The following is a 26,834-nucleotide window of genomic DNA, read 5'->3' as shown; positions in this document are numbered from 1 at the left end:
GTTCAGTTCTGTAGTGGTAGGTTAGGGGTCCTTCCCCTGCATATAAATCTTTAAACACTTCGGCGGCATGTCACTCTGATCCCTGCTGATCAGTCGGTACAGCCTTACTGTGGGGGTACGTCACTCTCCCCAGACACACAGATGTCAGTTCACATCACAGGCGGCATGTCAGGATCGATCCCTCGCGATCGGCGGGACAACCTTACGGGGTGTAACACCTACCCCGGACAACCAGTTGAATATTCAGGGAAAACAGCCAACCTGACACACACATACACTTTCCAACTGATTGCCAACTCACAAGTTTCAAATCAGTCCTTTTATACCCCAAGCTGCTTGATTGACCCCAAGCTTACTACCAGATACATACAATGGTCTCCCATACTGCAAACCTCCAACACAAACAATCGCTCACCGCTTACATCACTGTTCTTGCTCGCAAGTCCTCACTCCAAACCTGTCACACCTCAAATATAAGATAAAACAGACATTACACTACTTGTGATCTTGACAAAGATGCTACCCCATTACATAACTGAAATACAAATTCGATGCTGCGTTCAAACCGAGCTGCTCTCTAACGCTGATGGAACATCGTACCTTATGATCTTACATAACAGCAATCACACGTATAATCTTGCTAAATGGCGTGTCCCAAGTCTGTCATCAGAATGCGCTTTCTGAATCCTCATTCTGTTTCTTATTTATGTATTTGAATAAATGAAGGGTTTTATCGTTGATGGGATGATCATTAGGAATGTCGATATAGAAAATATCGTTATTCCCTACACGCTGGAAGACCCAAAACCAACATAGCCTTACTCAGGGATGCAGATAACTCAAGAATGCTGATTTGATGGATAAAATATAGGCAAAATACAAATATATACTTAGAAGATCTGGAGTTTAGAGCTGAACGACCACAAAAAGTCAAAGTAAAGAAATACTTGTGTTAAAAGGAAGAGACAAAACATTCAAGTTATTAACACCCTCACACGAAGAATCATGTCAGACACTTCCATTGCTCGTTTCACTGTCGTTTATATGTATCAGTTATAATGTGTGGGAGTGGTTTGATCAAAGTGGGGGTACTTCATTGTGCACTATTGAAAATATTTTTTTGTCAGAACTCATGTTGAAAACAAAGCATTCTACAGACAGACAGACAGACAGACAGACAGACAGACACACAGACAGACATTTATTCAGTAATAGTCCACCGGCTCCAAATATCTTCATGATAAGAAGTTACATACGTTTTACATAAAACATCAGAATCTCTTATTTGCCAAACATTATATAAAAATAGACATAAATTATTTATAACATTTACGTTTGTTGAAGTCATTATTTATAAAGCTGTGACATAACCCAGAATATGTACAGGGCGAGTAGTATATATAATGGGGGTACGAAATCAAGTCCAACAAAAGCCTCTGCAAAGCCTTATTTCACATGTCCACTTTATCTATGTTGTAAGTTTTGACTGACCATATAGGATCGGTGGCCCGCTTACGGCTAGCACCCTCGTGTTCCCCCGGCTGGTATAGATACCTCACTAGGGCCCTATCTGGTATCTGTTTCTCTTTCCCACGCAATGGAGCAGCCGACTCTCCCACTATTGATTTTAGTTTGATAGTGTCTGCCGGTTTCTTGCCGGTGAGATGGGTGGCTTCATGGTTGATTGCCGACACCACCTGAGGTAGCTGCACGACCCATTCAGTCGATCGTTGGCCATCTCTTTCGCATACTGATGCCTGAATAAGCGCTCAGCCAAAGTCCTATTGAATGTCTCAACTATGGCTTGGCTGCGATGGGCTCCGGCCGTGCCATGCCTGACCTTTGTATCGTGTTTGTCTAACAGGTGTGACACGACACCCATGAACTCCTGCCCGGGGTCAACTTGCAGCTCTGTTGGCCACGTCAGCGGACTGCGTTTGTATATGCGTTCGAATCCTCGGGCTACCTGGGCCGAGTCTTTCGTGGTCAAGGGTTCGGCTTCCTTGTAGTGACTGGCCACGTCCACGACGGTTAAGGCATACTTGTACCTCTTATCGTGGGGTAGGAACAGGAGGTCGGCCTGGTGAACGCTATTGGTTATGTTAATACCGAACTTCCTTCTAGGCACGTAGCGTGGTGCCGGTAAATAGATCTGCCACAGGGCTTGTTTTTCTAGCCACGCTTGGGCCTCCTCCGGGGGTACTCGCGCCATTTTAGCCAGCTTATGTATGGCGCTAGCTCCTTTCCAGTACCCACGCAGGCTGTAGTAAATAGCCTCAAACTTTCTCTGGTTCCGTGACATGTCGCCCCCGATATATACACCTATGTTCTTGGTTCAATTTTCTCATGCCCGTACGCGTACGTGTTGATCCCATCAATAGCTATCAAACGCTTAGTGTCCATCGGCGACAGGGACGTCTTGTTTATTGTCAGTCTGTATATCCTATGCCCATCACTTCTAAGCGTGTTCATTTTATGCCTGAAGGTACGGGTCTTGAACAGGGCTTCCTTGAATCTGGCGTGTTTGATGTGTTGTTTCACCACGTACTTCTTAACACCTTTCGCCTTCCGGATCTCACCATTGTCGGCCTTCAGGATGGAGTACATCTTAGGCCTCAAACCTATGTACTCGGCTATGGGCGTGCCAGCACACTCGTCCTTCATCTTACCTAGGACCTTTTTATTTACCGTGCTGTGTATGGCATGGTCCTTGGGGTAGTCACTGGTGTCGTACAAATCGAGGCGTTTTTTCATGTCCTCGTACACATCCTCGGTTCGAATCTCCATCAGCAGGGAATCCGTATCAGTGTACAGCACTTCACACCTGTCGTCGTACTGTTTCTTCAGCTCGTTGTAGTAAAAGTCGTACATCAGGTGTTTGGATAAATCGAGGATGCTAATCCCCACGTAAACAGGCCGGTTGAATTTTATGTGGCTTTTCTTCATGTGTAGGGCAACTAGGTCATCGGTGAATATCTTGCTACAGTTGAATGCCGGACTGGCTATCAGTCTCCTGAGCTTGTCTTCCTCATTCGACCGAACCAGCTTCACGGTCACGCGTTTCCTCAGGTTCTCCATAGTCTTACCAAACACTGAGTTGTTCATGAGCTTGTAGAGATTTTTCTCAAAGTCACTGGTGGCAAGCTTTCGGAGGTCTGTGTTCATTCTGATGTATGGCTCCATCCATGGGCTCTGGTTGAACACGAGCACCCTGTGTATTTTGGTCAGCCTCATACCCGACAGGTACAGCTGTAGGTTGCGATAGTGAACGATGTACTTGGTCTTATTCATTAAGTTGGACACGAGTTTTTCAACGTCTGCCACCCGCCCGCCTAACAAGTTATGTTGGTACTCAGACATCCAGTCTGGGTTAACCCTCATACGTTCGGGGGCCAGGGGGTAGCTGTTGTGTGATGTGTGTAATGCCTTGGGGTATTCCAAGTCCACCTCGAGGATATAACCTTTGTTCGAATCGTCCGCGATGCTCATAACATCAACCTCGTGCGATGCCCATTCGAATCCCCCCTGTGGGTAGATACTGGCTAATGGCCCAGCCGTACAGGTTGTTGGCGTCGAGGTAGAGAATATGATTGGTTGGCTTGCTCGGGTCGTAGCCCTTCACGTATTGATTATTTGCTTTCGCGTATCGTTTGGTTGCCATGGAAATCCCACCTCGCAAGCCTTTCTCAATGAATAGGTGCATGTCGTAATCTGTGAGCAATTCCAACTTAACTCCGGTCTTTTTCAGCAAGGCGTCCCACGACAGACCTGGGCTGGTGTAATACCATGCGGGGTCGAGTTGATACTGCTTGAAACACATCCGCCTAAACGTCTCAAACACGTCGGCTAACAGCAGTACATCTGTCCTCAAGTACAGGTCGTGATAGTCACCCAGATTCTTACAGCCCAGTTTATTCCATGCGTTAATAGCCTGCGAGTAATCGTCTTGGGATATTGCCGAGTCGGTCAGATTGCTGTAAAATTCTCTGATGGGGGGTAGTCTGGTCTCGGCGAACTTGGCCCAGCCATCCATGTACTCATAGGGGTACACACCCTTCCTCATCAGTATCGGTCTAGTCTTGGCGTCGGTGTATCGATCGGTGATGGGGAAGGTATCGTTGGCCTTGACCAGACTGTCGAGTGACGACAGGAGGAACTGAACCGAGTCGATGAACCTCAGGCCATTCAAGCTGAAGGAGATGTGTCTCTCCATGTTGTTGGGGATGCACGTAAGGTTGCCATCAACCCTCGCGATGGCCTGCATGATCAAGTGAGAGTCGTACCCTCTCAAGTTGTGAAAGACCACGGGGATGTTTATTGTCTTGGGGTTAATTCTGAGCTTGAGGTTGCACGCGCTGTGAGCGGCGCCTCTATACTTACCGGTGACGTGGCAGTGATCTCTCACCAAATCACCGTTCAGTGGTGAGTCACACACGTGACAATTAGTGCTACAGGCGTGAGCTAGCCGGTCGGCTTTGGTCATACGCATGGGAGCGACTGTATACAGTGCATTCCTAATAATTTGTTCTTCCTCCTGCAAACACTTTAGAAACTTTCAACTGCGTCGGGACCCCTGTACACTACTGGAGCTTTCGTTTTCCCATCACAACGGACGACTACGTATCCAAACCCACAGGCCTCATGCTCCTGTGTTTTCTGTGTGGTTGGGGGTGCCCCAACAGCCCCACCCCTGGCAACCTCAACGGGTTTGACCAAGGCTTCAAAGTCGGCGTAGATGACATAAGGCACGGACATTTGGTTCTTGTGGTTGCCGAATTTTAGGATATTGTCACCTTCCTTAGGCATGTCGACTCGTATGTCCGTCTGCCCCACACCTTGGCAATCCTCCCGGTGGGATTCTAATAAATCAGCTCGTGTGAAGCCGTGTAGGCACCGTTCGCAGAAGTGGCTCTTTTCTCTGTGTGCAGATTGGTCATACAACAGCCTGCTAAAGTGTTTTATCCACGCGTAGTGGTACTTGTCACCTCGCTGGATCATGAATATATTGATAACGTGGCGGGGTTTCCCCAACACTGGGCTGACCCTGTGTACTATTGTTGTGTTACCTTCGTGCCCAAAGACGTTTATGGCTATATTATTCTGTTTTTCTACTTTGGTGATCTGGGATATGGGGGTGGGTTCATCTATACCATCCCAGTTGAGCCCATCGTCTTGGGGATAACTAGAAGGCCTGTTCGAATTAGTGTCAGCTGGAAACAAGGCTGACCTGATAGCTAACCTCAGGCAATCGTCTCCTCTATTCTTGACGTTGACCATGGCCTGTTTTTTCTTATAGTAGGGGGGCAAGTCTAGGTATGACCCGCCTCTGAACCGCACGTAGTTAGCTATGTCTAGATAGACATTATCGATTTTATCAACAACCCACCTGGACCCCATTTGTGTGTAGCGTTCTAGGTATTCTCGTATCTGCTGAAAACTGGTATCGATTGATGCGTCTATGGTCTCTGTATGAGTGACGATTTCTTGTTTACCTCGGAAGTAAGGCTGAACGTACTCAGTGACCCCATTCCCCACGTTCTTATCGAGTGACATTTTCACTGTGATCTGAAACTTTATACTTCCCAGATTGTTTAGTTCCTGATTGACTTTATCAGCTATCAGAGGCTTGATATCTGTGATGTCTATGTTCCTATCAACATGCATGCGCCAGCCTCTCAAATAGTTGCCTACAGCGCTCTCAGTGGGTATGAACTGTAGGTCAATAGCTCTATTCTGCCGTAATAGTTCTACAAGCTGTGGTTTCCTCATACAGGAATATCCGCCTAACCCAAAATTGCGTACCTCGGCTTTTAATTGTTTGACAGTGGGGGGTTTTGCTACGGGGTCATGTGATAACAATGCGACTAACCCGGCTCTCCCCAGGTGGGAATAACCTGTGAACCCAAGCTCTTTTGCTTGGACTTTTAATTGCTTTACTGTGGGAGGTGCTTGTATGTTAAGTAATCTCAACAATGCTGGTTTGGTCATTTGAGAATAACCAATTACACCACGGTGCCTGGCGATCTGCTTGAGCTCACGAATAGAAGTCATAGTTGCGTGCAATCTCTAATTGGGCCGCCGGCAAGGGAGGTAACTCCTCCAACCTTGATAAAAAATATAGTGAGGCGCCCATAAAATCCTTTAGTAAATATCTAGATACACCTTATCGATTATTCCCTCGACCCACCCGAAACATACGCAGCATAGTAGGGTGTTTTGTATTACATGCAACGAGTTGTCAACAAGTATATCTATCTCCCCATGAACATCTACTCGCCCCCCATCAAAGTAATTCCAAGTGTGCCCATCCCACGACACATCAAACCCTACTTTCACCATGACTGTAAACGAGCACCCCTTATATAGTTCACTAACAATGATGGGTTTGAGGACACTTATATCTATACTTTTCCCCACAACCATCTGCCAGCTTCTCAGGCAACTTTCCCTGGGCTCAATTTCCACAAACATAGTTATACCTAGGTGTTGACAGTCTCTAATTGAGGACTTATCCTGAGGAGGCGCCTACGTTCTTTTATGTAGGCCTTTTTATTCTCGTAGATGAGATGATGTCTGACTACGTTCGTCCCATGAGCTTTGCATAGGCAGTAGTGCCCTTTAACCCCTATACCACACACAGAACACGTGTAGTTAGGGCTTCCCATGTGGAAACAACAGTACCCTTCAGTCCTGCATTTCCTACCACAGGCTTCTTTCTTCCCCATAAGTATGTATTCGCATCGGTACGGAGCAGGTCTCATCTTTAGCGTACTTATATGAGTACTTAGTCTAATTGTTTTGCAACCAACGCAGTCGCTGCTATACCCAGCCCGATGAAGACCAGTTCACGGTCCATTTGCCCCTTGGATGGTGTGTAGTACTGAGCTAGTGTGGGCTTATTGAGTGGTTCCAGCTGTTTACCTGTTAGTAGGTAGTATTCTCTCGCTGCGTCGTCGACATCGTGGAATGTTTGAACGGCATGGTTCTCATGCCTGAGTTGTTCGTTAATGTAATCGATCCTCTGGAAACGTTTTTTCGCGTACTCGGATTGTGCCGCTTGTAATTTCTCAATAGCAAGGTCGTGCCTCTTACGCTCTGCCTGTATCTCAGCCGCGTGTGACTCTCGTAATTTCGAGAAGAGGAAATTACTCCCGGAAAATGCCAGGCCATTTACTAACGCCCCACCAACCATCATGGCAATCGTAGCCATCCTATATTTACTTCATATTATTTTCATGTGGTATCCCTTGTTTTACTAGGATGTCCTTTGTGGCCATCGCCATACCAAGGTTCATTATGAGCATACCCATATCCTGCAGGTTGAAATCTAGCTTGATAGTCGGTTGTTTAAGCACCATTTTGGTCAACCGAGCGTATCCTACGGCTAGACTGGCTAACACGGTGGCGTGGTATGCGTCGTTGACGAACGTTTTCCCCTCAGACATTATGTATATGATATAAAAATATATATTTTATAACATGATATGTGGGTTGACCTCTAATTGCGGGGGTTTCTCCGGGGGATCCCTGTATCTTGTATATAACCATGAGATAGCCACGGCAGCAGTTACGCCTACAACCAACAAGAGTCGAGTTGGGTTCACCGTGATACTTTTATGTTGGTGACACCACCTTTTTTTACCGGCAGCTACTCTCTTAGGATTCTTCTGCCTGGTGACTGTAGGGGTTCACTTCCCTGGGGGTTTCCCCAACGTGGTGGTCTCCCCCAACGTTGGGGTCTCCTCCCTGGGGGTTTGGGGTTCCTCCTGTGCAGTATCCATCTATACTGTTATTATTATTTTTCCCCTCCTTAAATTGGCAATGCTTAGCCGTGATAATCGCCGCCGTCACCGGGGCTAACAACATACTGTATTTGTGGTACAGCACGCAGCTGATAGAGCTCAAGGCGTGTTCAATAAAAGGGTCTTTCTCAAGGTCTTCCCACAGGTAAAGTTGGCGCTCCGGGGGGATGGGAAGGAAGTATGACGCAATACCAGTGTATATCTGGGTCATAGCCGATCCTATAGTCTTCGTCATCTCGGCACCGAGTCAAGCCTCATATCTAGTGTACAGCTTATCGATTTCTTCAGTTGACATTTTGTGAATTTTATCGGGAGTGTACTCCCCAAAGTAATGTTTGGCTTTGCCACCAACAGCCAACGCCACCAGTCTCTCTCGCTTGTCATCACTCTTATCATCGTCCCCTGACACCAACAGTTGTTCGAGCAGTTCATCACACTCCATCTTATGATGTAACAAGCAAGTTTTAGTTTTAACAATATAATATACGGTATAGGCGAAACACAGAGAAATGAAGGTTAAGTTGCACACGACGAACACTTCAAAAACACCCATAACTATAACTATAACTATAACTGATAAGTGCTAAACGCTAAGCATTTACCAAGCATTGCTAAGCTTTGCTAAGCTTTTGCTAAGCTTTTGCTAAGCTTTTGCTAAGCATTTGCTAAGCTACAACACCCTATAGGCCACGGGTTGGTCGGTCTTGAGCACAAGCTTAGCATGTTTAGTTTCAGCTAGCTGTTTCTTCACACGTTCCCTATCATGATTTCTCATCACATCGTTCTCTCTCAAACACTCCTCGAACGAATCCCTGTCCTTGCAGTGGAATAAGGCCACCCATCGCGTCTGCTCCCTGAGGTCTTTCAACACCGAGTTGAACTTCTGTGTTAGTACCCAGACGCTGTGCTTTGCGTGCCGGCCAGAGAAGGCCAGGTACGATAGCATGTCTCTCTTTTTTGTTATCTCGCGATTAGCGCTGCAGTCGTCCAGTATGAACAGCGTCGACTCCCCTTTAAATTTCATATGGTACGCTTTCAACCAGTCCTGCAGACACGTCCCCAGGTCGACTCTGTGTACGTCCGGGTCCGTCATCACACAAGGTCTTTCCGTGTACGTTCTATTCATTTGCAGAGTAGGGCACATGATAACGATATTGTCGAACACATCCCGGTAGTACCCCTCCAACATATCCAACACGAAAACGGTCTTCCCACAACCAGTCTGCCCGCACACTATGGCGCAGTGTGGGTCGCGGGGCAAATCAGTAGGCAGTGGCCTGCCGCCATCAGTAGATGGCTTGCACGAATCTCCCATTGTCTATATTAAGTTGCGCATCCATAATCACGTACAGATATAATTTCAATTTGCCCGCGGGCTGAGCCTTCTTGGTAATCTGGATTGTTATCCCCTCACTGCCGTTGTCTATGCGGCGACCGCTACCGTGCAGTTTATCGTCATCTGTGGATCGCATGTCCAACCATAGCGCATACTTGGTGGTCAGGTATTCACCGATGTGCACGGAGGATAGGTCCAGGTCTTTGGTTAAGTATGGGTGTTGTTTGATGGCCGGTAGCTTTTTTATCTCATCCCACTGCTGGTATGCCCTCATACCATGACTGAACAGCTGGTTGGGTACGCCCTCGATGGTCACTTCCACCTTTTCAATCTCAGGGTTGAAAAACTTCTCGCTGTCCCTCCGGAACGGCTCGTAATCCTCCACGGGGACGACCAGGATGCCTTTCATCGATCGCGCCGGCACGTTCAGGTTGATATTCCACACAGTGTCGCTCTTATCCCGCACGACTGATCTATGCCGCAGTATGCGATCGTACAAGATGGCCACCTTCCCTGAGTACTGGCTTCGAACCTGCCTGGCCAGCTCCGGGCTAGTGACCATGTCGAACTCCAGAGTGATGTTGTCTATGGTGTAACTGGCCTCATCGCCGTTCGGCGTACGCACTACTTTGCTGTAGTCGTTAAACATTAGCTTGTATTCAAGTCTATCACCCAGCGCGGCCTGGTAAAACGGTTCGTGTCCCGTGAGCAACTAGAAGTCGAGCGGCACGCAGAACCTGTTCCCGTACGCTTGGGCGATGGCCTTTTCACCGTCCGTGATCTTGTCTAGCTGGTCTGCCGTGAAGCCATACCCCATGCGCAACCGGGTCGATTTGCTGATGCCCTGGTACACACGACATTGATGCGTTCTCCCTCGCTTTTTCCAGAGGTCCCCATAGCAGTGAAAGACGTCGCTGTCGTCAATGCTCAGCACCTCGTTACCGCTGATCTTGATGGTGGTTTTCTTGATGATGGCTCGACCTACATTCCGCACTAGCTCGCGTTTGTTGTTGTTGGAGGTCAACGTGAGGTTGAACGCCAGTCGAACCGTGCCTGGTACAATGAGGTCATTCTCGCCAAGGTTTGGGAATCTAACCAGCAGCGTTTGATTCTGGTCTATCTTGCTGGGATTGTTGGTGATGGTCACCGACTGGCGCACGGCTCTGACGCCTAGAGGCTCTCTTGATCTTCTGAAAGGATCTAGTTTTCTACCATACATTGTTATATAAATGAAATATATAAGTTTTAATACTGAATAATGGCTGAAGGCGGTTATGAGGACATACCTATGGAAGATATGTGGGATGATAGCGCCCAGGCATTCGGGGATGATGAAACCTCATTCACGCAAGGCAACGAACTCGTGAAGCAGGCCGTCAACGGGTTTTACGATGGTTTAAAAGGTGATAAAATTACGTCGAGCCGTGGGGGCGAGACTATTCCAAGATTTTTGTCGATAACAAGGGCATGCTGCGATGGAGGGCTCACCCAGAGATCAATCTCATGAATAAGTGCACGAGAGAACCGCTTGCCTTATCAACACTCGGCAGTCGCCATGGGGGTGACTTGATCCACGATGAACTAGGCTTCATAGATTACGGTGGCGCACGGCCTAAAGCCCTTCCCCAGGAGGCCGTTCAAGATCTGCAAAACGTCAGGGGCGCCACATCGGATCAAGACATGACTGATAACATTGAAAAGCTGTTGGCCACCTACCATAACAAACCCTTACCCGGGTTCGAATTTACCGTTCGGGAACTACGGGGGCTGGACAAGGCCATGCAAACCATTCATGGGTCACTCGTGGACAACACGGCCAAACTGGATGCGATAGACGACCACATCGCCCATGAAAAGGTCAAACTCGGTGAAATGGAGGACGAGTCTCTGAAAGCCACCATCGAGGAACGAACACGTAATTTGGAAGAGGAAAGGAAGACCCGGCTGGAAACGGCATCCTCCTTCCGAGACCAGCTTCGATCCCAGATCAGCCGTGTGCGGGAAACCGTTGATCGAGTCCTCTACCAGGACACCACGCTAGCTGACAGGATCCGAATCCTCTTCCGAGAGCAAGGCATAACCATTGCCAGCATTCTGACTGCATTGGGCTTCATCATATCAACCCTGGTGGTGTCATTGACAGGGGAACCCCCACGCCTGCTGGCGGCAGTGGCACACCACCAAGTGGTGGTAACTGGATAAAAAAACTCGGGGAGGCCCTGGCTAAACTGGCTGGTAAGGCCGCCGAAGCCCTGCCCGGCATCCTGGGTAGCATCGTCTCGTGGCTGCTGAGCCCTCTGGCTAAAACTGCCACGTGGCTCAGTCAAAACCTGTGGGCAGCCATCGTTGCCGTGGCGGGTTTGGTGTACGTAGCGGCTAAGGAATTTTTAACCAAATAACTCCCAACCCGACCGCTACCCCACCAACCACCAGGGCTGTTTTACGATCGATGTGCTGCTGATTGGATTGTGGGGGTGACCCCACAGGGGGTGTTGGTTGAACCCTAGGCTCCGGGGGTGGTACGACTATACCCGTTTCACTGGTCGTGGGTGGTGGGACGTGGGTGGTGTTAACATCGGGGTTGACGCCCAACTTTTGGTCTGCCGTGGCTATGACTATTTCGTTGTTGTAGCCCACCACTTTTTTTACTCTCAGTTGCATATCGCTCGGAGCCAACACGTCTTGGTAGCGTTTGATGGCACTCGGGAGATCAACTGGAGAATTGATAGCATCCTCAACGTTAACAACGAACTGTTTCTGAGCGTCGTAAGCAGTCCCCTTACCGAGGATGTTGGAACGCGTTTGCGTCTGCGCACCCAACAGCGCCCACACGTACGTTCGAATCGAGTCGTTCAATCTGGTGACACCGGCACGAGTAAACCCTCTCGACGTGTCCAACATGAACTTTTTCCAGTCATCCGCTGCCCCCTGCTCGAACCTCCAGACTCGGTAATCCTTGCTGTTGTCGAAAGCCATGTAACGGTCATCCCACTCGTTTGTGAGGTGATGATACGACTAGTAACCCCATGCTTTCATCTTCTCGCTGGCATCCACGAGGGGCATGTTGTGAACGATGGGGATACCCAACCCGTGGTTCGGTCCCGGCAAACGCCAATCCGTCTTCGGGTTTAGTTCGAATTCGTTGCAAATACGTTCGTAGACCCGTCTATCGTACTGGTTGTTTACTGCGTTCCACGCCTTGTCCTGTGGGAGAGGGGCGCTGATCTCATTGAGGATACGTCTGACCTGGTAGTACACGTGGAACGTGAACACAGACTGACTCAGCGGTCCACGCCGAGTGTTGGTCAATGTCACACCACATCCCGTTGTAGCGGACCACACGGCGAAGTTGAGTTGATTCTGCCAGAATTGCATCGGGTTGTTGAACCAAGCATGAACTACCTTGGCGTTAGTCACCGAAAACCTATACCGATCGAACACATCTATGAACTGGGCGCCGAAATACAGCCGATCAGTGACTACGATCTTCATGTGGGGGAAATCTATGTCCAGTTTAGGGTAGAACACTCCAGGGGAGTACATTTTAAAACTATTATCTAATGAGCATATATACTCTAACATGTACACAACACTTCCAGGAATAACGAGCGGCGAGGCCGTTCAGCTGACGCACGCGATCGATAATATGTTGGGTCAACTCGAAGTCGCACTCTGCGATATCACCTACCTACCGCAATGGACTAACATCAACGCCAGCAACAATAAGCTGTTCGTCGGTGGGGCTCGCAGCCAGATAACTGACGGCTACTACAGCATGTGCTCACTAAGTGACGAGGTCTTCAAGCCCCTGGGAGCCGAACTCAAGATGAACGACTCAAATGGCACAGTGGTGTTAATCAACAACGGAAGAAACTCCTTGAGGCTCGGCTGACCATTGGCGAGGACACTAGGTATGTCGCCTGACGAGATAAAACCAACAACTACCGTCACAGGCATGAAGTAACCCGACCTAGTACCGTATCGAGAGCTGTACATTCATCTCGGCCAAGTGAGCACAACGTACAACATTCAAGGGGGTTACCCTTCCACTATACTGAGAGCCGTACCGGTGAAAACGGAGAAATACTACGACGGTAGAACCGTGTCGTTTTCACCACGGCAGTATAAAAGGTTGACTCAGGGCAACATACCTGAGCTGATAATATCGGTGTTAGATATAAATCATAATCGGGTGAATATAGGATACCTCAGCATAACGCTTCACATAAAATGACCAGCGCACAAGGGCCAGGGTTGAAAAAATGCATCAATGTGGGGATCTCCGACCTCGGGGACACACGCGGTTTTGACGCCCCCAGAGTAGATGGTAAATTGTACGCCTTGCAACTGAAAAACAACATTTACAAACGCGTTGAAGTCCCCTCCCGGTGGAGCCCTAGGTGATATAGTAGATACCTCAAGAGCGGCCGTCAACACTCGGTACACCCTAGTCAACACCGGTGATGATAAAGTGGGTGTTGTTACCCGCTAAAGGCGACTGGTTTCTCAATATTAAGCTCGGCTCCCCCTACGTGTTGACGGATAACAAAGACAACTACCTAAACAAAGTCGTGAACAACGGAACCCTGCTCGTGGCTTACGTCCCGGCTCAGAGACATAGCGTAGTCATCAGTCCAGTCGCCAGTATGGCAGCACACATGCTATCGAGTAAACCGGGAGTGCAAGACGTGACATTGCAGTTGGTGTCTGAATTCGCTGGCGTGGTCAACATCCTGGCGAGCCTACCAGATAACGCCACTCTGATCATCAAAGTCTACCTAGGGGAACCATCGCGGGATGATGTCGAAATCGTGAAGGGGATCAAACTCGGGGTGGGCGAAACGACACCAGTATCACGTTTGCACCGTTTACGTGCGGGTGGGTGTCAACTCCAAAACCAGTCTGCAGGGCGTCACCGTGATCGTGGAAGACACGATATCACTAACCAAGATCTTCCTACCCGACAACATACACTTCATGGGGGTGAAGTTAACCCCTGAACTATTATCAGAAAACCAGTTGGAAACTATATTGTAATAGTATTATAGCAATGACCAGTCATCGTCCCAACGCTACGCTTAACGACCTAGGGGACACGGAGGGATTCGATCAGCCTGGTGAGGACGGCACCTCATACGTCCTGTCCTTAAGAAAAGGCGTGTACGTGCGGCAAATGGTTGAGCCCAAATGGTTGATCAACATGACCCTCACCGCGCCTTATATCTCGCTAAACAAAGATGGAGAGGTCTCCGAAATTAGGAACAACGGCATCTTGCTTGGGGTTTTCGTACCGAACTATAGGATAAGTACTCAGATAACAGGGGATAACATGAGTAACATGTTAGTTGTTTCAGGTCGGGAGGACGAGTTAAGGTTTGACGTCCCCGATACCCAATTGGCCTATATGATTGTGGTACCAGGCTCCACACTCACCATAGAAGTCCACCTCGGATCGGTTCGTAATAATACAGAACGGCAACTTTTACCCGGGGTGACAATACGCTGGGGCATCACAGGCAGGCACCAACGTTGCCGTATCATCATACAACCGGACTCCTCAACGGGTTCTATAGTCCCCTCAGTAAGATGCCCTGATGATGTTCGTGTGGACGCACGGTTACCTATTAGCGTCACACCTATTTCCCTGTACGATGATCTAAATACACTATGCAAGAATTAAATGTCGTACGATATATATAAAGATCTTTTTTAGAATATATTATATGCACACAGGATGGGGCTGTACCCAGTCGTAGAGGAAGTCGCGAAGACCCTGGAAACCGTAGACAGGTTCCGCTTGAGACAGTTATGTGATGTAAAACGCCAACTAGAACAAGACCGCGACACGCGGAAAGCACTATATAAGAAGTACCATAGAGCTTTCAATGCCGTGGACGGGACTGATACTGCCCTTATGGCAACCAGCATGGGACTAGGGGCGGCAGGTGTTGGGTTGTTAGCTACCATCGTGGCTGCACCTATAGTGCTAGGTATTGGAATAACAGGTGGGGTGACAGGGGTGTTAGGGTTGGTGCTTAAGTTTGCATCACGCAGACTGCATCGTAAGGCGTTGAAACACGACGAGATCAGGGTTCTGGCCGAAGCAAAGCTGAACACGGTAAGTGAGCGTATTTCCACGGCACTCACTGACAGTAAGATCTCCGAGGAGGAGTTTCGTTCAATCCTCTCTGAACTCAAAAAATATAACAAAATGAAACAAGAGATTCGATCGAAGTCTCGTAAGTCTGCTATCAGTGAAGACGAGAAAAAAAAGTACATAGAACAGGGGATACAAAAAGCCTGGCAAGCCTTTATTACAAACACCAAAGAGATCATAGGCGATTCACATTAAACTGTTTCATCGAGGTCAACGTGACATAGTGCCAGGTGGAGCTATTATAGACGCAGCTCAGTATTGGATGATGCATTCCCAGGATAGACCCATTAAACCGAGATACTTTAGCTAAGTCCCTGGTAGCTCAGTTGGTTGAGTGGTGCGACTCTGAAGTATACATGTGGGGTTCGTATCCCGCTGGTGTCCCAACTTTTTATAGGTCGGGAAAGTAGTAGGGGTAATGGGGCGAGATCTAAGGGCCTGACAAAAGCCTTATTTGTGAAATAAGGCTTTGCAGAGGCTCTTGTTGAAAGTGATTTCGTACCCCCATTGTATATACTACTGGGCGTCATGAAAATGATCGTTTTATGATAAAGCCAAAGGCATATAAAAAAACCCCAAATAAGCAAATGTCGTTTTAGTTAAACCATTGAAATGATTTATGCAATTAAATTGAAGAAAGATGACTGCAAGTAGTTAATCATGGCAAATGTGCCCATCATACTTATGAAATGTCACGCATGCACCCTTATGTCAGGATCACCCTCTTTGCTGCATTCATGTATTGTAATATGTGAATATTATTTGTGTTCATGTGTTTTCAGGACCCATTCCCGATGGTGAAAGACACTATGATCTTCCGTCGTACATCGTGAGATTATCTCTGATTCAGTTAAAATAATACATCCTTGAAGCAGAGTTTGTCGTTGTGTTCCAATTGATTCTTTGGTCTTTGTTGTGGCTGTTCTGTGGGGTTGTAGCTGGTGGGGGTGACACCAGGTATTGACATTGTACTCGGTTATTTATTTTTTTTACTTATGTTATTTCTTGATGATTGTATGACAGAAATTATAAAGGGGGCCGCATTTGTTAACGCCATACGACCGTATAATCAGCACTACAAATTGAGTCATTTTCATTTTTAGCCATAAGATTTGCCAATTGCTTACTTCTTGAGAGCCAGTTTATCCAGTTAGCAAGTTAATTTAGGTTTGGATACGTTGGTGGCACCCCATTAGTCATACGACCCATTAGTTATACGCGTTACATAAATACATGCCATGGTTGATTGCTCTTTCATATGAACCCTTGGTACCTCTGTAAGAAATGGAAATGCCCATGATGTCAGATTCAGATTCAGATTCAGCTTCTTTAATCAGTGAAGACTTGGCCTATATGCCTCTCGTCATTATTTTACAGTGTATACAGGATAGAATATGGTTATCTGGTTATACTTGATTTCTTTAAAAAATAGGGTTTATTAACTGTTTAAAATTAAAACTAAAAGATATTCATCTTCAATTACATTTAACAATTTTCTTTACAGTATCTTACAGCAGATACAGTATCTTTTCTACTTATCAATATTTTCATAACGCCCAGTTTCAATTTTTAGTTTATGACATGAAACTCGTAACATAGTTAAAGACCTCACAGTGTTTGGATGTAAAACATCTAAGTATAATTCAAATCCAAATTCACCTTTGATATTATATACTGAATAGCCCCAATTTGCTACTTAAAGTAATGTCATGATACCATTTCTGAATTAAATAATCGATTAAACGTTGCTTACAAAGACAACAAAACGTACTTGCGTCAACACATTCTGGGTCGTACCATACATATGCAAACCATTTATAAATAAAACATGTTTAACATTGAACACCCTGTTTTTGACGCCATTACTACACTGTGATAACAACAATTCATAGGTTAATTTAAGTATGCAATTTGATGTACTTTGCAGTTTGAACTGTGTATAAAAACATTTAACTGTATATGTAATTATATTACCTCAGTACATGTAGTTAAATTCATCCTCGAGTAAACCTGCCATAGTGACGATTTTCTAATCTTAGGTCAATATATATTGTAGTTATTCTCAAACAATCTACAACTTGAGTAAACTGATTGAATATAAATACAGTATTTCCTTAAATCTGCATAATAGCATAATGATTCGAATTATAATGATTATGGAACTATATTCCCACCCCGCTTTTCTAAGAACATATTCAAAACAATCGGTATGCAAAGAGAACGTATTGACTTATGTTTGACTCTCATTTGGATCTCACACAAGAAAAGCGGACGAGTCTATTGTATCGTAGGTAGCATGACGCTTGTTGTTGTAATTGATCCGGTTTGTTCTGCATGACTACTGGCCGTATGAGAAATGGGTGTATGACCAATGGGCTACACCAATGGCATTTAACATTCAGAAGTAATATCCTGGACGGGGTTTACTTTGAGACAGGATATTATTTCATTCATCGGTTAATTGGAAACACACCTATCCCTTGAGGCAGCGGTGGGGGCCTAGCGTAAAAGCGTTCGTTCGTCACACAGAAGGCCCAGGATCGATTCCCCAGAATGCTGTATGTGAGCCCCATTTCTGTCCTCGCCCGTTACCTTAAGTCATCGGTTCCCAATTGAGCAGATCGATGCTCATGCTGTTGGTCCCTGGATTGTCTGGTCCAGACTCGATTATTTACAGACCGCCGCCATATAGCTGGAATATTGCTGAGTGCGGAATAAAACTTAACTCACTCTCACTCACTCTGTCCCCACCCCAACCGATATTGTTGGAATGTGTCTGATTTACAAGTGAACCTTGGTATTGAAATATCTCATATGCTCATAATCATATGATCATTCCAGTGTTTTCGGTAGACTGATGTAAGCTATGAGGAGATCCCAGTTATTCCTAAATGATTGTGTTGAGGTTTGGCTTCTGCTGGAATTCTCCAGAACTGTGTAATAGGTGGTTACTGAGATGTTCGACACGACTTTGGGGACTACTTTGGATTTACGCTCATCTGTCTGCTAACATCAACCACTCAAGTTACGACACATCGTCTACATACATTCACAAGCAGTTAACAATCCTCAATCAGGAATGACACGTACATCGACAAGAAATCAAGACTGTGGTAACTACAGACATTTAGTTGATATTTAAGATTTATGGCCCAATATTTTAGATTTGACACTTTGTAGTATTGTATTAGAAATCCGTACTGTCATTTAATGTAACCTTGCTCATTGTTTATTCAATATATTATTGAATATCATAGTCTTCTTTGTGTTCTGTTTTGCTGGTTTAAAGGGGACTCACAAACCTTTTGTCACGGCAAATTCTAAACCGTCACACATTACATAGTCTAAATCAAACAATACACAACATCGTCACTTGATTGTGATGCATAAACATATGCTCATGATATTATCTAAATCAGACAATACACAACATCGTCACTTGATTGTGATGCATAAACATATGCTCATGATATTATCTCAATCAGACAATACACAACATCGTCACTTGATTGTGATGCATAAACATATGCTCATGATATTATCTCAATCAGACAATACACAACATCGTCACTTGATTGTGATGCATAAACATATGCTCATGATATTATCTAAATCAGACAATACACAACATCGTCACTTGATTGTGATGCATAAACATATGCTCATGATATTATCTAAATCAAACAATACACAACATCGTCACTTGATTGTGATGCATAAACATATGCTCATGATATTATCTAAATCAAACAATACACAACATGGTCACTTGATTGTGATGCATAAACATATGCTCATGATTGTGATGCATAAACATATGTTCATGATATTTTCTAAATCAAACAATACACATTGTTATTTCTTATTGATTATACAATTAATCTGGAAAAATTAATCTGACTGTATTAATGTTGAGTAGATACATAGTCAATATACATAAACTTATGATATTTTCTTCTGTAGTATTGACTTGCCAGTTTTCATATTTGACAAACTTCCACTATCAATACCTGTGTCCAGTGTTGCACACAAACACACACATATTGGTTTCTGTCGCTCAAAACGTGTTAGCTCATTAGCACAAAACTGACAATTCCTGTTTACGCAATATTTTCGCTGAGTTCGATGCTGATAATATCGACATCCGGGATGCTTTTTTACGAACGATTTGTTTTCTAACAGGCCGTAAGTCCAGTCTGATTACGCAATGACACATCAAAGTATGGTGACCATGTGTTCAGCGAAAAACAGTTACAACTCCTCGGGGTCTACACATGTGTGGTGTGAAAGCTTTTAAATCGTCATGCTTTTACGAGCTTGTGCCCATATGTGACATGTTCCGATGACACTATTACTCCATATAAGCCGGCTTTGAAACCCGCATAAACTGCATATCTTCCATTTCAAGAAGAGACAACAAAGATGTAAGTAGTAACTTTGACCATGTTCGCATATGGTTTGTCTAACAACTTTATTTAACCTTTTGTTTTGTCTGTTATCTACAGTTAAGCCTAATAGACAAACTTGTGATTTATTATTTAGTATTGACTTTCCAGTTCATCGAAGGACATATTCTTTCCATTTAAGCTTAGTTGTCCTTTCCAGAGCCTTCATCTCTTTAAATACTGCTTTTATATCACTGATAATAATATCAACAATAAAATATACCAAGGATCCGTGATCACGAAACAAATAACTCGTTTGTGTGATACACCTCACCAGATTGGCTGAAAAAGAGTTTTCAGAAAGTCCAAGACTATATAATAGAGCTTCAGGGCCTGATGGCATTCGAAACCGGTATTGGAAACTGTTCCTCTGTGCCCAAACATCAGTACTTACTGTTTCAACGATCTCATGGACACGTGTGATATTCCTCCATGGTTCTGCAAAGGTCGCACAATACACCTTCCCATAAAAACGATATCTTCGCTGATCCCAAAAACGTCCGTCCTGTCACATGTTTGAATAGTCAATATATTATCTTCACAGGGTGTTTGCTAAATCTCGTGCCATCTTATTGGTCTTCCAATGACATAATTTGTAGAGAATAGAAGGGAGAAAGGAAGGGTGGTTGAGGTGCAAGGATCACCTTCTTGTACAAAAAATGATTTTGTAATATGCTAAAATATATCACCGCAAACTCTTCATGTGCTTGATTGACTACAAAAAGGCATACGACTCTGTCCCTCATGAATGGATTCTGAAGTCTCTTCATTGTATTGACCTCCATGAGCGACTACTTTATTTAATCAAGTCTTTAATGAGTTGCTGTCGGTGTTTCCCGTTTTAATAACAAGTCATGCTTAGGACATTCGTAAAGGACGCTCCAAGTGACATAACTGTATGGGGTTCGCTAGATATATGTTCGTCCGGGCGCGAGGGCACGATAGTCGATTTAATGCAACGTTTCATTCATTCATTCGAACTTTTTAATTTCTTATTGTAATCTAATTTGTTTTGGAATAAATTACATGGTAGCTTCCCTGAGAGCTGATAGTTACTATTATTGAGAGAAATGCATTACTTTTTTAGAGAAGTGTGTTGGGATACAGTGCCTTTAAGCTAAGTTGCTGACGCGCACATCCCTTTCAGAGCCTTCATCTCTTTAAATACTGCTCTTATAATGTCAATAATACTAACAATAATTTATAAAGCGCAATATGCAATACATTCAGAATATACTCAAAAATTAGGTTAAATTAGATTCAAATGCTTCTATTTCAAATATGGGCGATTATAGTTCAACCAGCTATTTCGAATGCTCATGCGTGTGACAAAGTGACCATAAGTACCAACAAGAGATTTTACAGTTTTCGGTAAACACCTTAAAATACACTATAATATCTTGATTAATATACATGTAATTCAAGAATCGAAGCTCTTGATGAGAACAGTTTGCGTCATCTGCAGTGTTTGCATTGTTGGTATTTAGGCATGTTTGGACTAGTAATCATATGTACCATTACTTGTTTTACTGTCATGCACTGTTCAGTTCTCAGCCAAAGCTTTATAATAAAATACATTGGATCTGGACCAGACAAGCCAGTGATTGATAAATAGAGCATTAATTCACGCAAATGAGGTACGATGCAATAAACGCTTTTGATATGTCCAGATGCAGGTGGAAAATATCTGTAAATGTCCTCACATAAATAGGAATTAAGTTTCTAACTCTGTTTCATATTGGAAGCAAAGCAAGGTTAAACAGAATACGCAAGGTTTCTCGATATTCAAGGTGATGATGTTAAATATCCGCAATTGTAGCTGTAAGAACATGACACTAAATATTCCTTCGGGCTGTATTTTTTATACCAAGTTCTAAGAATGCTCATTAATCAAAGGGGACAATATTTTAAGTACGGAACTTTAGGTATACCCTTGGTGGTGGACTTCAACCATCTAGACCAAGCGGAACAATATTTATCGCAGAGGTTGAGTTCGTGTTCTTGTGACTCATTGTGTGCCTTGATGAAGGTACGCAAAGCCAAAGGCCCTAGTAAAAATCGGTGGTCGTTGGGAATATATGCTTAGGATCCACAGCTTTTTGGTCTCTGTTTCTGAGGCCATCTGTATTTATCATCTAATGGAGGGTGTTATCGGTGCAATAAAGCAATCTGATAAACTTGGTATCCAAATCTGATAACTATTTTAATTAGGTCAATCCACGAACTACTTTCACAAAACTCCATACATGCCATGCGAATCCTAAAACGTTTAATATTTCATTGATGACGTCGTCGCAAGTTTACATTGTTTGTAAACAAACATGGCTGCCCCCATTCTCAAAATTTGTGATTCTGTAAGAATTGATGACCGAGGTTCTGGAGTCGTTACTGCAGTAATTGACCTTGGAAAACATGAAACGGAGTACTTCGTTCAAATTGAAGGCACAGATTATGAGGTACGACTGAAAGGCAATCGTCTAAGAAAGGTACCAACCAAGGATTTCGATCTATCAACCACAATACTGACGACGAATCCGTTCCGTCAGGTATCAGAAACTGATATTGATGAGGGGATTACCCGCAGTGAAAATAGAAACAGTCCCAGAAAAACCCCGCCAGATTTCGTTGTTCTTTTTAGACAGAAAGATCTTATTTTAAGCGTGAGTTATGTTTGCACTGTATTAGCGACTAGTCACAACCATATAGCGCCGTCATGAACGACCTTCACCTTGATGTACCGCTAAGTATTCTTACGCGAATGCTCGATTCTCTTCATATAAATTCACGTACGATTTGCTTCTACTATTTTTAGAGTAATTTTTAGAATGTCATTATATGATAAAGAGATTATTAACCTCGTGTGTTTTCGTATCATTAATGTTTATTTTTATTCATAATATATGATATTAATGATACGGAAACACACTCGGTTAATAATATCTATTTATTAAATTAGGCGTTTCCATCTTCATTCTCATCTGGCAAGTAAACAGACGTGCAAAATAAATAAGAAAGAAAGAAAAGAAAGAAAGAAATAAGTGTGTTTTCACTAATATTTAACTTTTTCTATGAAATGATAAACAATAGACTGCTTGGTGGTAGTTCTAATTATGTAGATCCAGTCGCTTTGGTTTGGAAACAATTTTGGAATAATTGTAGATGACGAAAGATCAAGTTGACCTTTTTCATAAATGTGCAAGCGGTAAGAATATACTAAAAGTATTTTTATCACATCAGTGCATATAAATCTATTTCCACAACATAGGGAAATTTAAGATGCAAAATCTTTATTATTATTTCACGTCGGAATGGAAATTCAGGGCGGACGGAGATGGGGAACACAGAAAGTATTGTCTAACCTTGATATCCCATGAGCAATGCACTTCGACCTACTTTACCCAACTGAGCGCAATGACGTTTTCAGATGCATTTCAAGTGATAAAATTGCTCTTGTTTCCAACTTAACAGAAACATTTTTTTCTAATGGATGGTTTTAATTTTCACTTTATAATTTCGAAATTATCGTTATTTTACGAAACATTTAATTATGGAATCTCTGAAGTGACAATTCTCAAATCTTGTTATTTAGTACACGGTTCGCAGAGGAAATAAACTATTCAGCGTCAAACAAAATCTGAAGGGGAAAATATCCTTTACATAATCATAAAAATCTCTGACTAAAGCAGAGTCTATTGTACATTGAGACATAATGAGCATGTGTTTATGAATCACTATCAGACACTGGTGAGGCCTTGGCTAAACGATAGACGCATCCTGCCTCTCCCGTGGCACCGCCGTAGACATGCCAAAGCCAGCCATTTGTTCTCCTGAAAACACGTTTTCGTAAAAATAGGGATAAGCTTCGGAAATGGAAATTTGGAAATGTCCTCCTCATGGCTATCATAAAAGAGATTGAAAAGCTTTACTGGGGTCCTGAATGTTGCAACCTTGAACAAACAAGTTCTGTGCAGCAGGCGTATATCGCTGTTTGAACTCTTGGTAGAAAGCATGATGGATTACACCTATGTCCCGGTATGTGGCATGTTCTTGACACTTTGATCATGTTGAAATGTGCGGATAAAATAGTCGACTGCTTGAAGTTGGTTTAGGGGAAGGTACACCAGTCTTCATTACAATGTCGTTTGCAAGCTGCGTATCACTAGATAAGTGCCTTCGAGTGTGACTGTATACATGAGTACAGAATTTCTGATGCGGATTTTATATTTATGTGTCTAGATGTATGCATTCACAATTGTTTTCAGTCACAATATCTTAATGTCGCCAATTATCTGTACAACATAACCGCCATTATTTAAAGTAAAAATTATTGTTATTTTTGGAAAACTTTTCACCTGTACCACCCTGGGTGGTTCTATTTGAGAATAAATGAGTTGAATTGTTGGGTTGAGTTCCATCCGGCCGATTGTATGAGCGTCTCAATCACTTTTTCACTCGAAATAAACTCGCTACACTCTCTAACACAAAATAATACCTCAAGATAATTGTGCTGATGTTTTTTTGTTGCGTAGACGTGATGAAGGTGATACTTGTAGCGGCTCTGCTGGTGTGTCTGCTGGCGATACACACTGATGCAATCTACCGCAACTACCGGATCAGGATGTACTGGAGCAGAACTTCATACTGTATCTATCGAGCAGCAAGGAGGCTATCTCGCTGTTACGGCGTGAGATCCAGGTTCCAATACTATCATGGAAAGAGAGGTATGTTTTAAGTGAAGTGCAACATGGCCGTTGGCAAACTGTTTTGTGTGAGGAAAATGTAAGTCTGTAGGCTTAACTTCCTGGTTGTTCCATTAATTATGATAAAAAGATTTGTGTCTGAAGCTGCATCTTTATGATGCACGACCAGTTCGTTAACGTGTTCAAACGCAATGTACAGTTAAAGCAGAAAACAGCTTGTTTTCATGATGTAGCGTGAATCATGATATATGCCATCAGCAAAGAGACTTTGTATATGCCCCACTAGGGATGAGATGTGTTGACAGAGTTAACAGAATTATTTGAGTCATGCTTGTGCGTGATCTTCTGGTGGGACAGTAGGGCTAGTCACGCAGAAGATCCGGGTTCGATTCCCGTCATAGGTACATATGTAAAGCCCATTCCCGGTGTAATATTACTGGCTTTGCTAAAAGCGGCGTAAAACCTTATTCACCCTCTCATGTGTTATACCTCGTCCCAAGATACCAACTTGTCCTTATTTAAGCCACGTGCATAAGTTCTAATGGTCTGACATTTTCATGACAGAACATAAGCGAACCAAAAACGCATGTTAATAGTTACGGCAATTATGTCAAAGCGTGATACACGAGGCAGTCGATGATATAAATATTCTTAATGTTGTCTTTAATTTGCTTCTTCATCAAAACAAACCAACATTCTGTTGAACACCATACTTTTCAGGAATCGAGAATGCAGATGAGAATGCAGATGAGAATACTGAGCAGCCAGAGAACGATGACCTAATCAGCGCCAGAGATGTCATGGAGACAGTCATGGATGAACAAGGAGGTATTACAGCTCGATTATAATACTCAGTTTCCGAAACCTTTTGTATGATTCCTACTATATCATAAGCATGGTTCCCCAAACGGTAGGGTATTTTGCTCTACCGGTAGCACAAGTCACAGACTGGTGGAAAGGAAAGTGAGTTGTTCCCCGAAAAGAAACTCCTATGTGTTACATCACCAAGCTGGACGTTGAATCAGATCACTGGTATGTCAGAACCTGAAATGCCATCTAAATGCACACCATATTCCATTTTGACAGATTTACCGAGGCCTAGAAATACTCGATGGTTCGTCAAACTCTGTGAAATATGAGACACCAAAGTTGTTGTTTTTTCTTTTAGTCTTGATGCATAGATCTAAATATAGAAGAGATGGGGTCTCTTGTATTTCTAGTTGAGCGGGCTAAGTAAGTAATAGGGAATTTGCTAATGGACCTTTATTGAGCATCTTGGCCAAATTCCCTTGTTTTAATTTTGCCAAACCATTCAGAAATTGTGACTGTTATTCATAAAGAAGGAAGCATAGTGCTTATGGGGACGCCTACTTATTGTCTAAATATATTCTCCACAAATTCCACATGTATGTTACACATGTACAGCATTTCACATGGTGTTTCTTTCTCTCCTGACTGCTGGGGAGGTTTACATTCTTTCTCTCCCGACTCCTGGGGACTCATTTACATTTTTGGACAAATTGTCCTAGAACTTTGAAGGAAGATGTATAATTATGTCCAAAGTTAAGTGACAAATGATCGATAGATCAAATATGGAACGTACAGAATACCTAGTCTTGACTATACTCAGAGACAAATTTCGGTTGGTGTAAATATATAATATTTTATCTATGAAACAGGGATTTGGTGGAACATTTGCAGGACGCATTCATAGTTTCTCTTTGTAATATGTTGAGGTTTTCGAGTCAAGCTGAACGTTGACAGTATCCCTACATTGTTTGTTCTGATTTCTTCGCAAGTGAACCTACTGCCCTATTTCCTGGCATTATCCGATACGTCGTCACTTATACCAAGTTGGATTCTTTAACCAAACAATTGATTTGTTGATTTTGCCAAATTTAGCCGTCTAAATTATGATTTGCAACATCCCCGTCCCACGAATGGTGATTTTTTCGATTTATTTTCTAGGGAAAGCTGACAATGACTGTAATCCTACTGTCTAGGCGAATGCTGGATCTGTCATATAAAGCGAACATTCTTATTGGCACTCAGCCAACTGTCAGACACCTTTCCTCAGAACGTTTACAGGCGGCACCGCGTAGTGGTAAAGCGTTCTGCTCATATACATGAGGATCGATTCGATTCCCCAAACATTGTGTTAGGTATTTCTGACACCGCCGTCATATTGTAAAATCATGTCAGACACCTTTCTCAGTAGTTTACCTTTTATTTTGCTGGGAGGGCGTGGTTTGATTAAGCGTACTTCATTGTGGACTTACGCAAACATTTATTTGTCAGATGTTGGTTTTGTTCATGATTCAGCTGGACGATACAGACATAATTGTCAAAGTGTCGAAGTGCCTTAAACAAATCGGTACAGGCTCAGTTTTTAGG

At 43.8% G+C, this 26,834-nt stretch overlaps 1 protein-coding gene and 1 long non-coding RNA gene across 2 annotated transcripts in view; one reads left to right on the top strand and one right to left on the bottom strand.

Annotated features, from left to right (window-relative positions):
* Window positions 1–26,834, top strand: part of LOC124292501 — a 92,629-nt gene that overhangs the window by 44,063 nt on the left and 21,732 nt on the right. Inside the window, exon 6 of the mRNA XM_046729620.1 lies at window positions 25,161–25,271. Coding sequence (XP_046585576.1) covers window positions 25,161–25,271 — 111 coding nt within the window. The remainder of the gene's footprint in view (window positions 1–25,160; window positions 25,272–26,834) is intronic.
* Window positions 1,024–26,834, bottom strand: LOC124292504. Its single transcript, XR_006902464.1, has 3 exons — window positions 26,720–26,834; window positions 9,647–9,651; window positions 1,024–1,103 (listed from the first exon to the last, which is right to left on the bottom strand). It is a non-coding gene; the product is annotated as an uncharacterized LOC124292504 (long non-coding RNA).

This window comes from Haliotis rubra, unplaced genomic scaffold, assembly GCF_003918875.1.
Source record: "Haliotis rubra isolate DU_JTF1 unplaced genomic scaffold, ASM391887v1 Scf52, whole genome shotgun sequence".
Lineage (NCBI taxonomy): Eukaryota > Metazoa > Mollusca > Gastropoda > Lepetellida > Haliotidae > Haliotis > Haliotis rubra.
The sequence above is the reverse complement of the archived record's forward strand: the minus strand, read 5'-3'. Positions and strand labels throughout refer to the sequence as shown.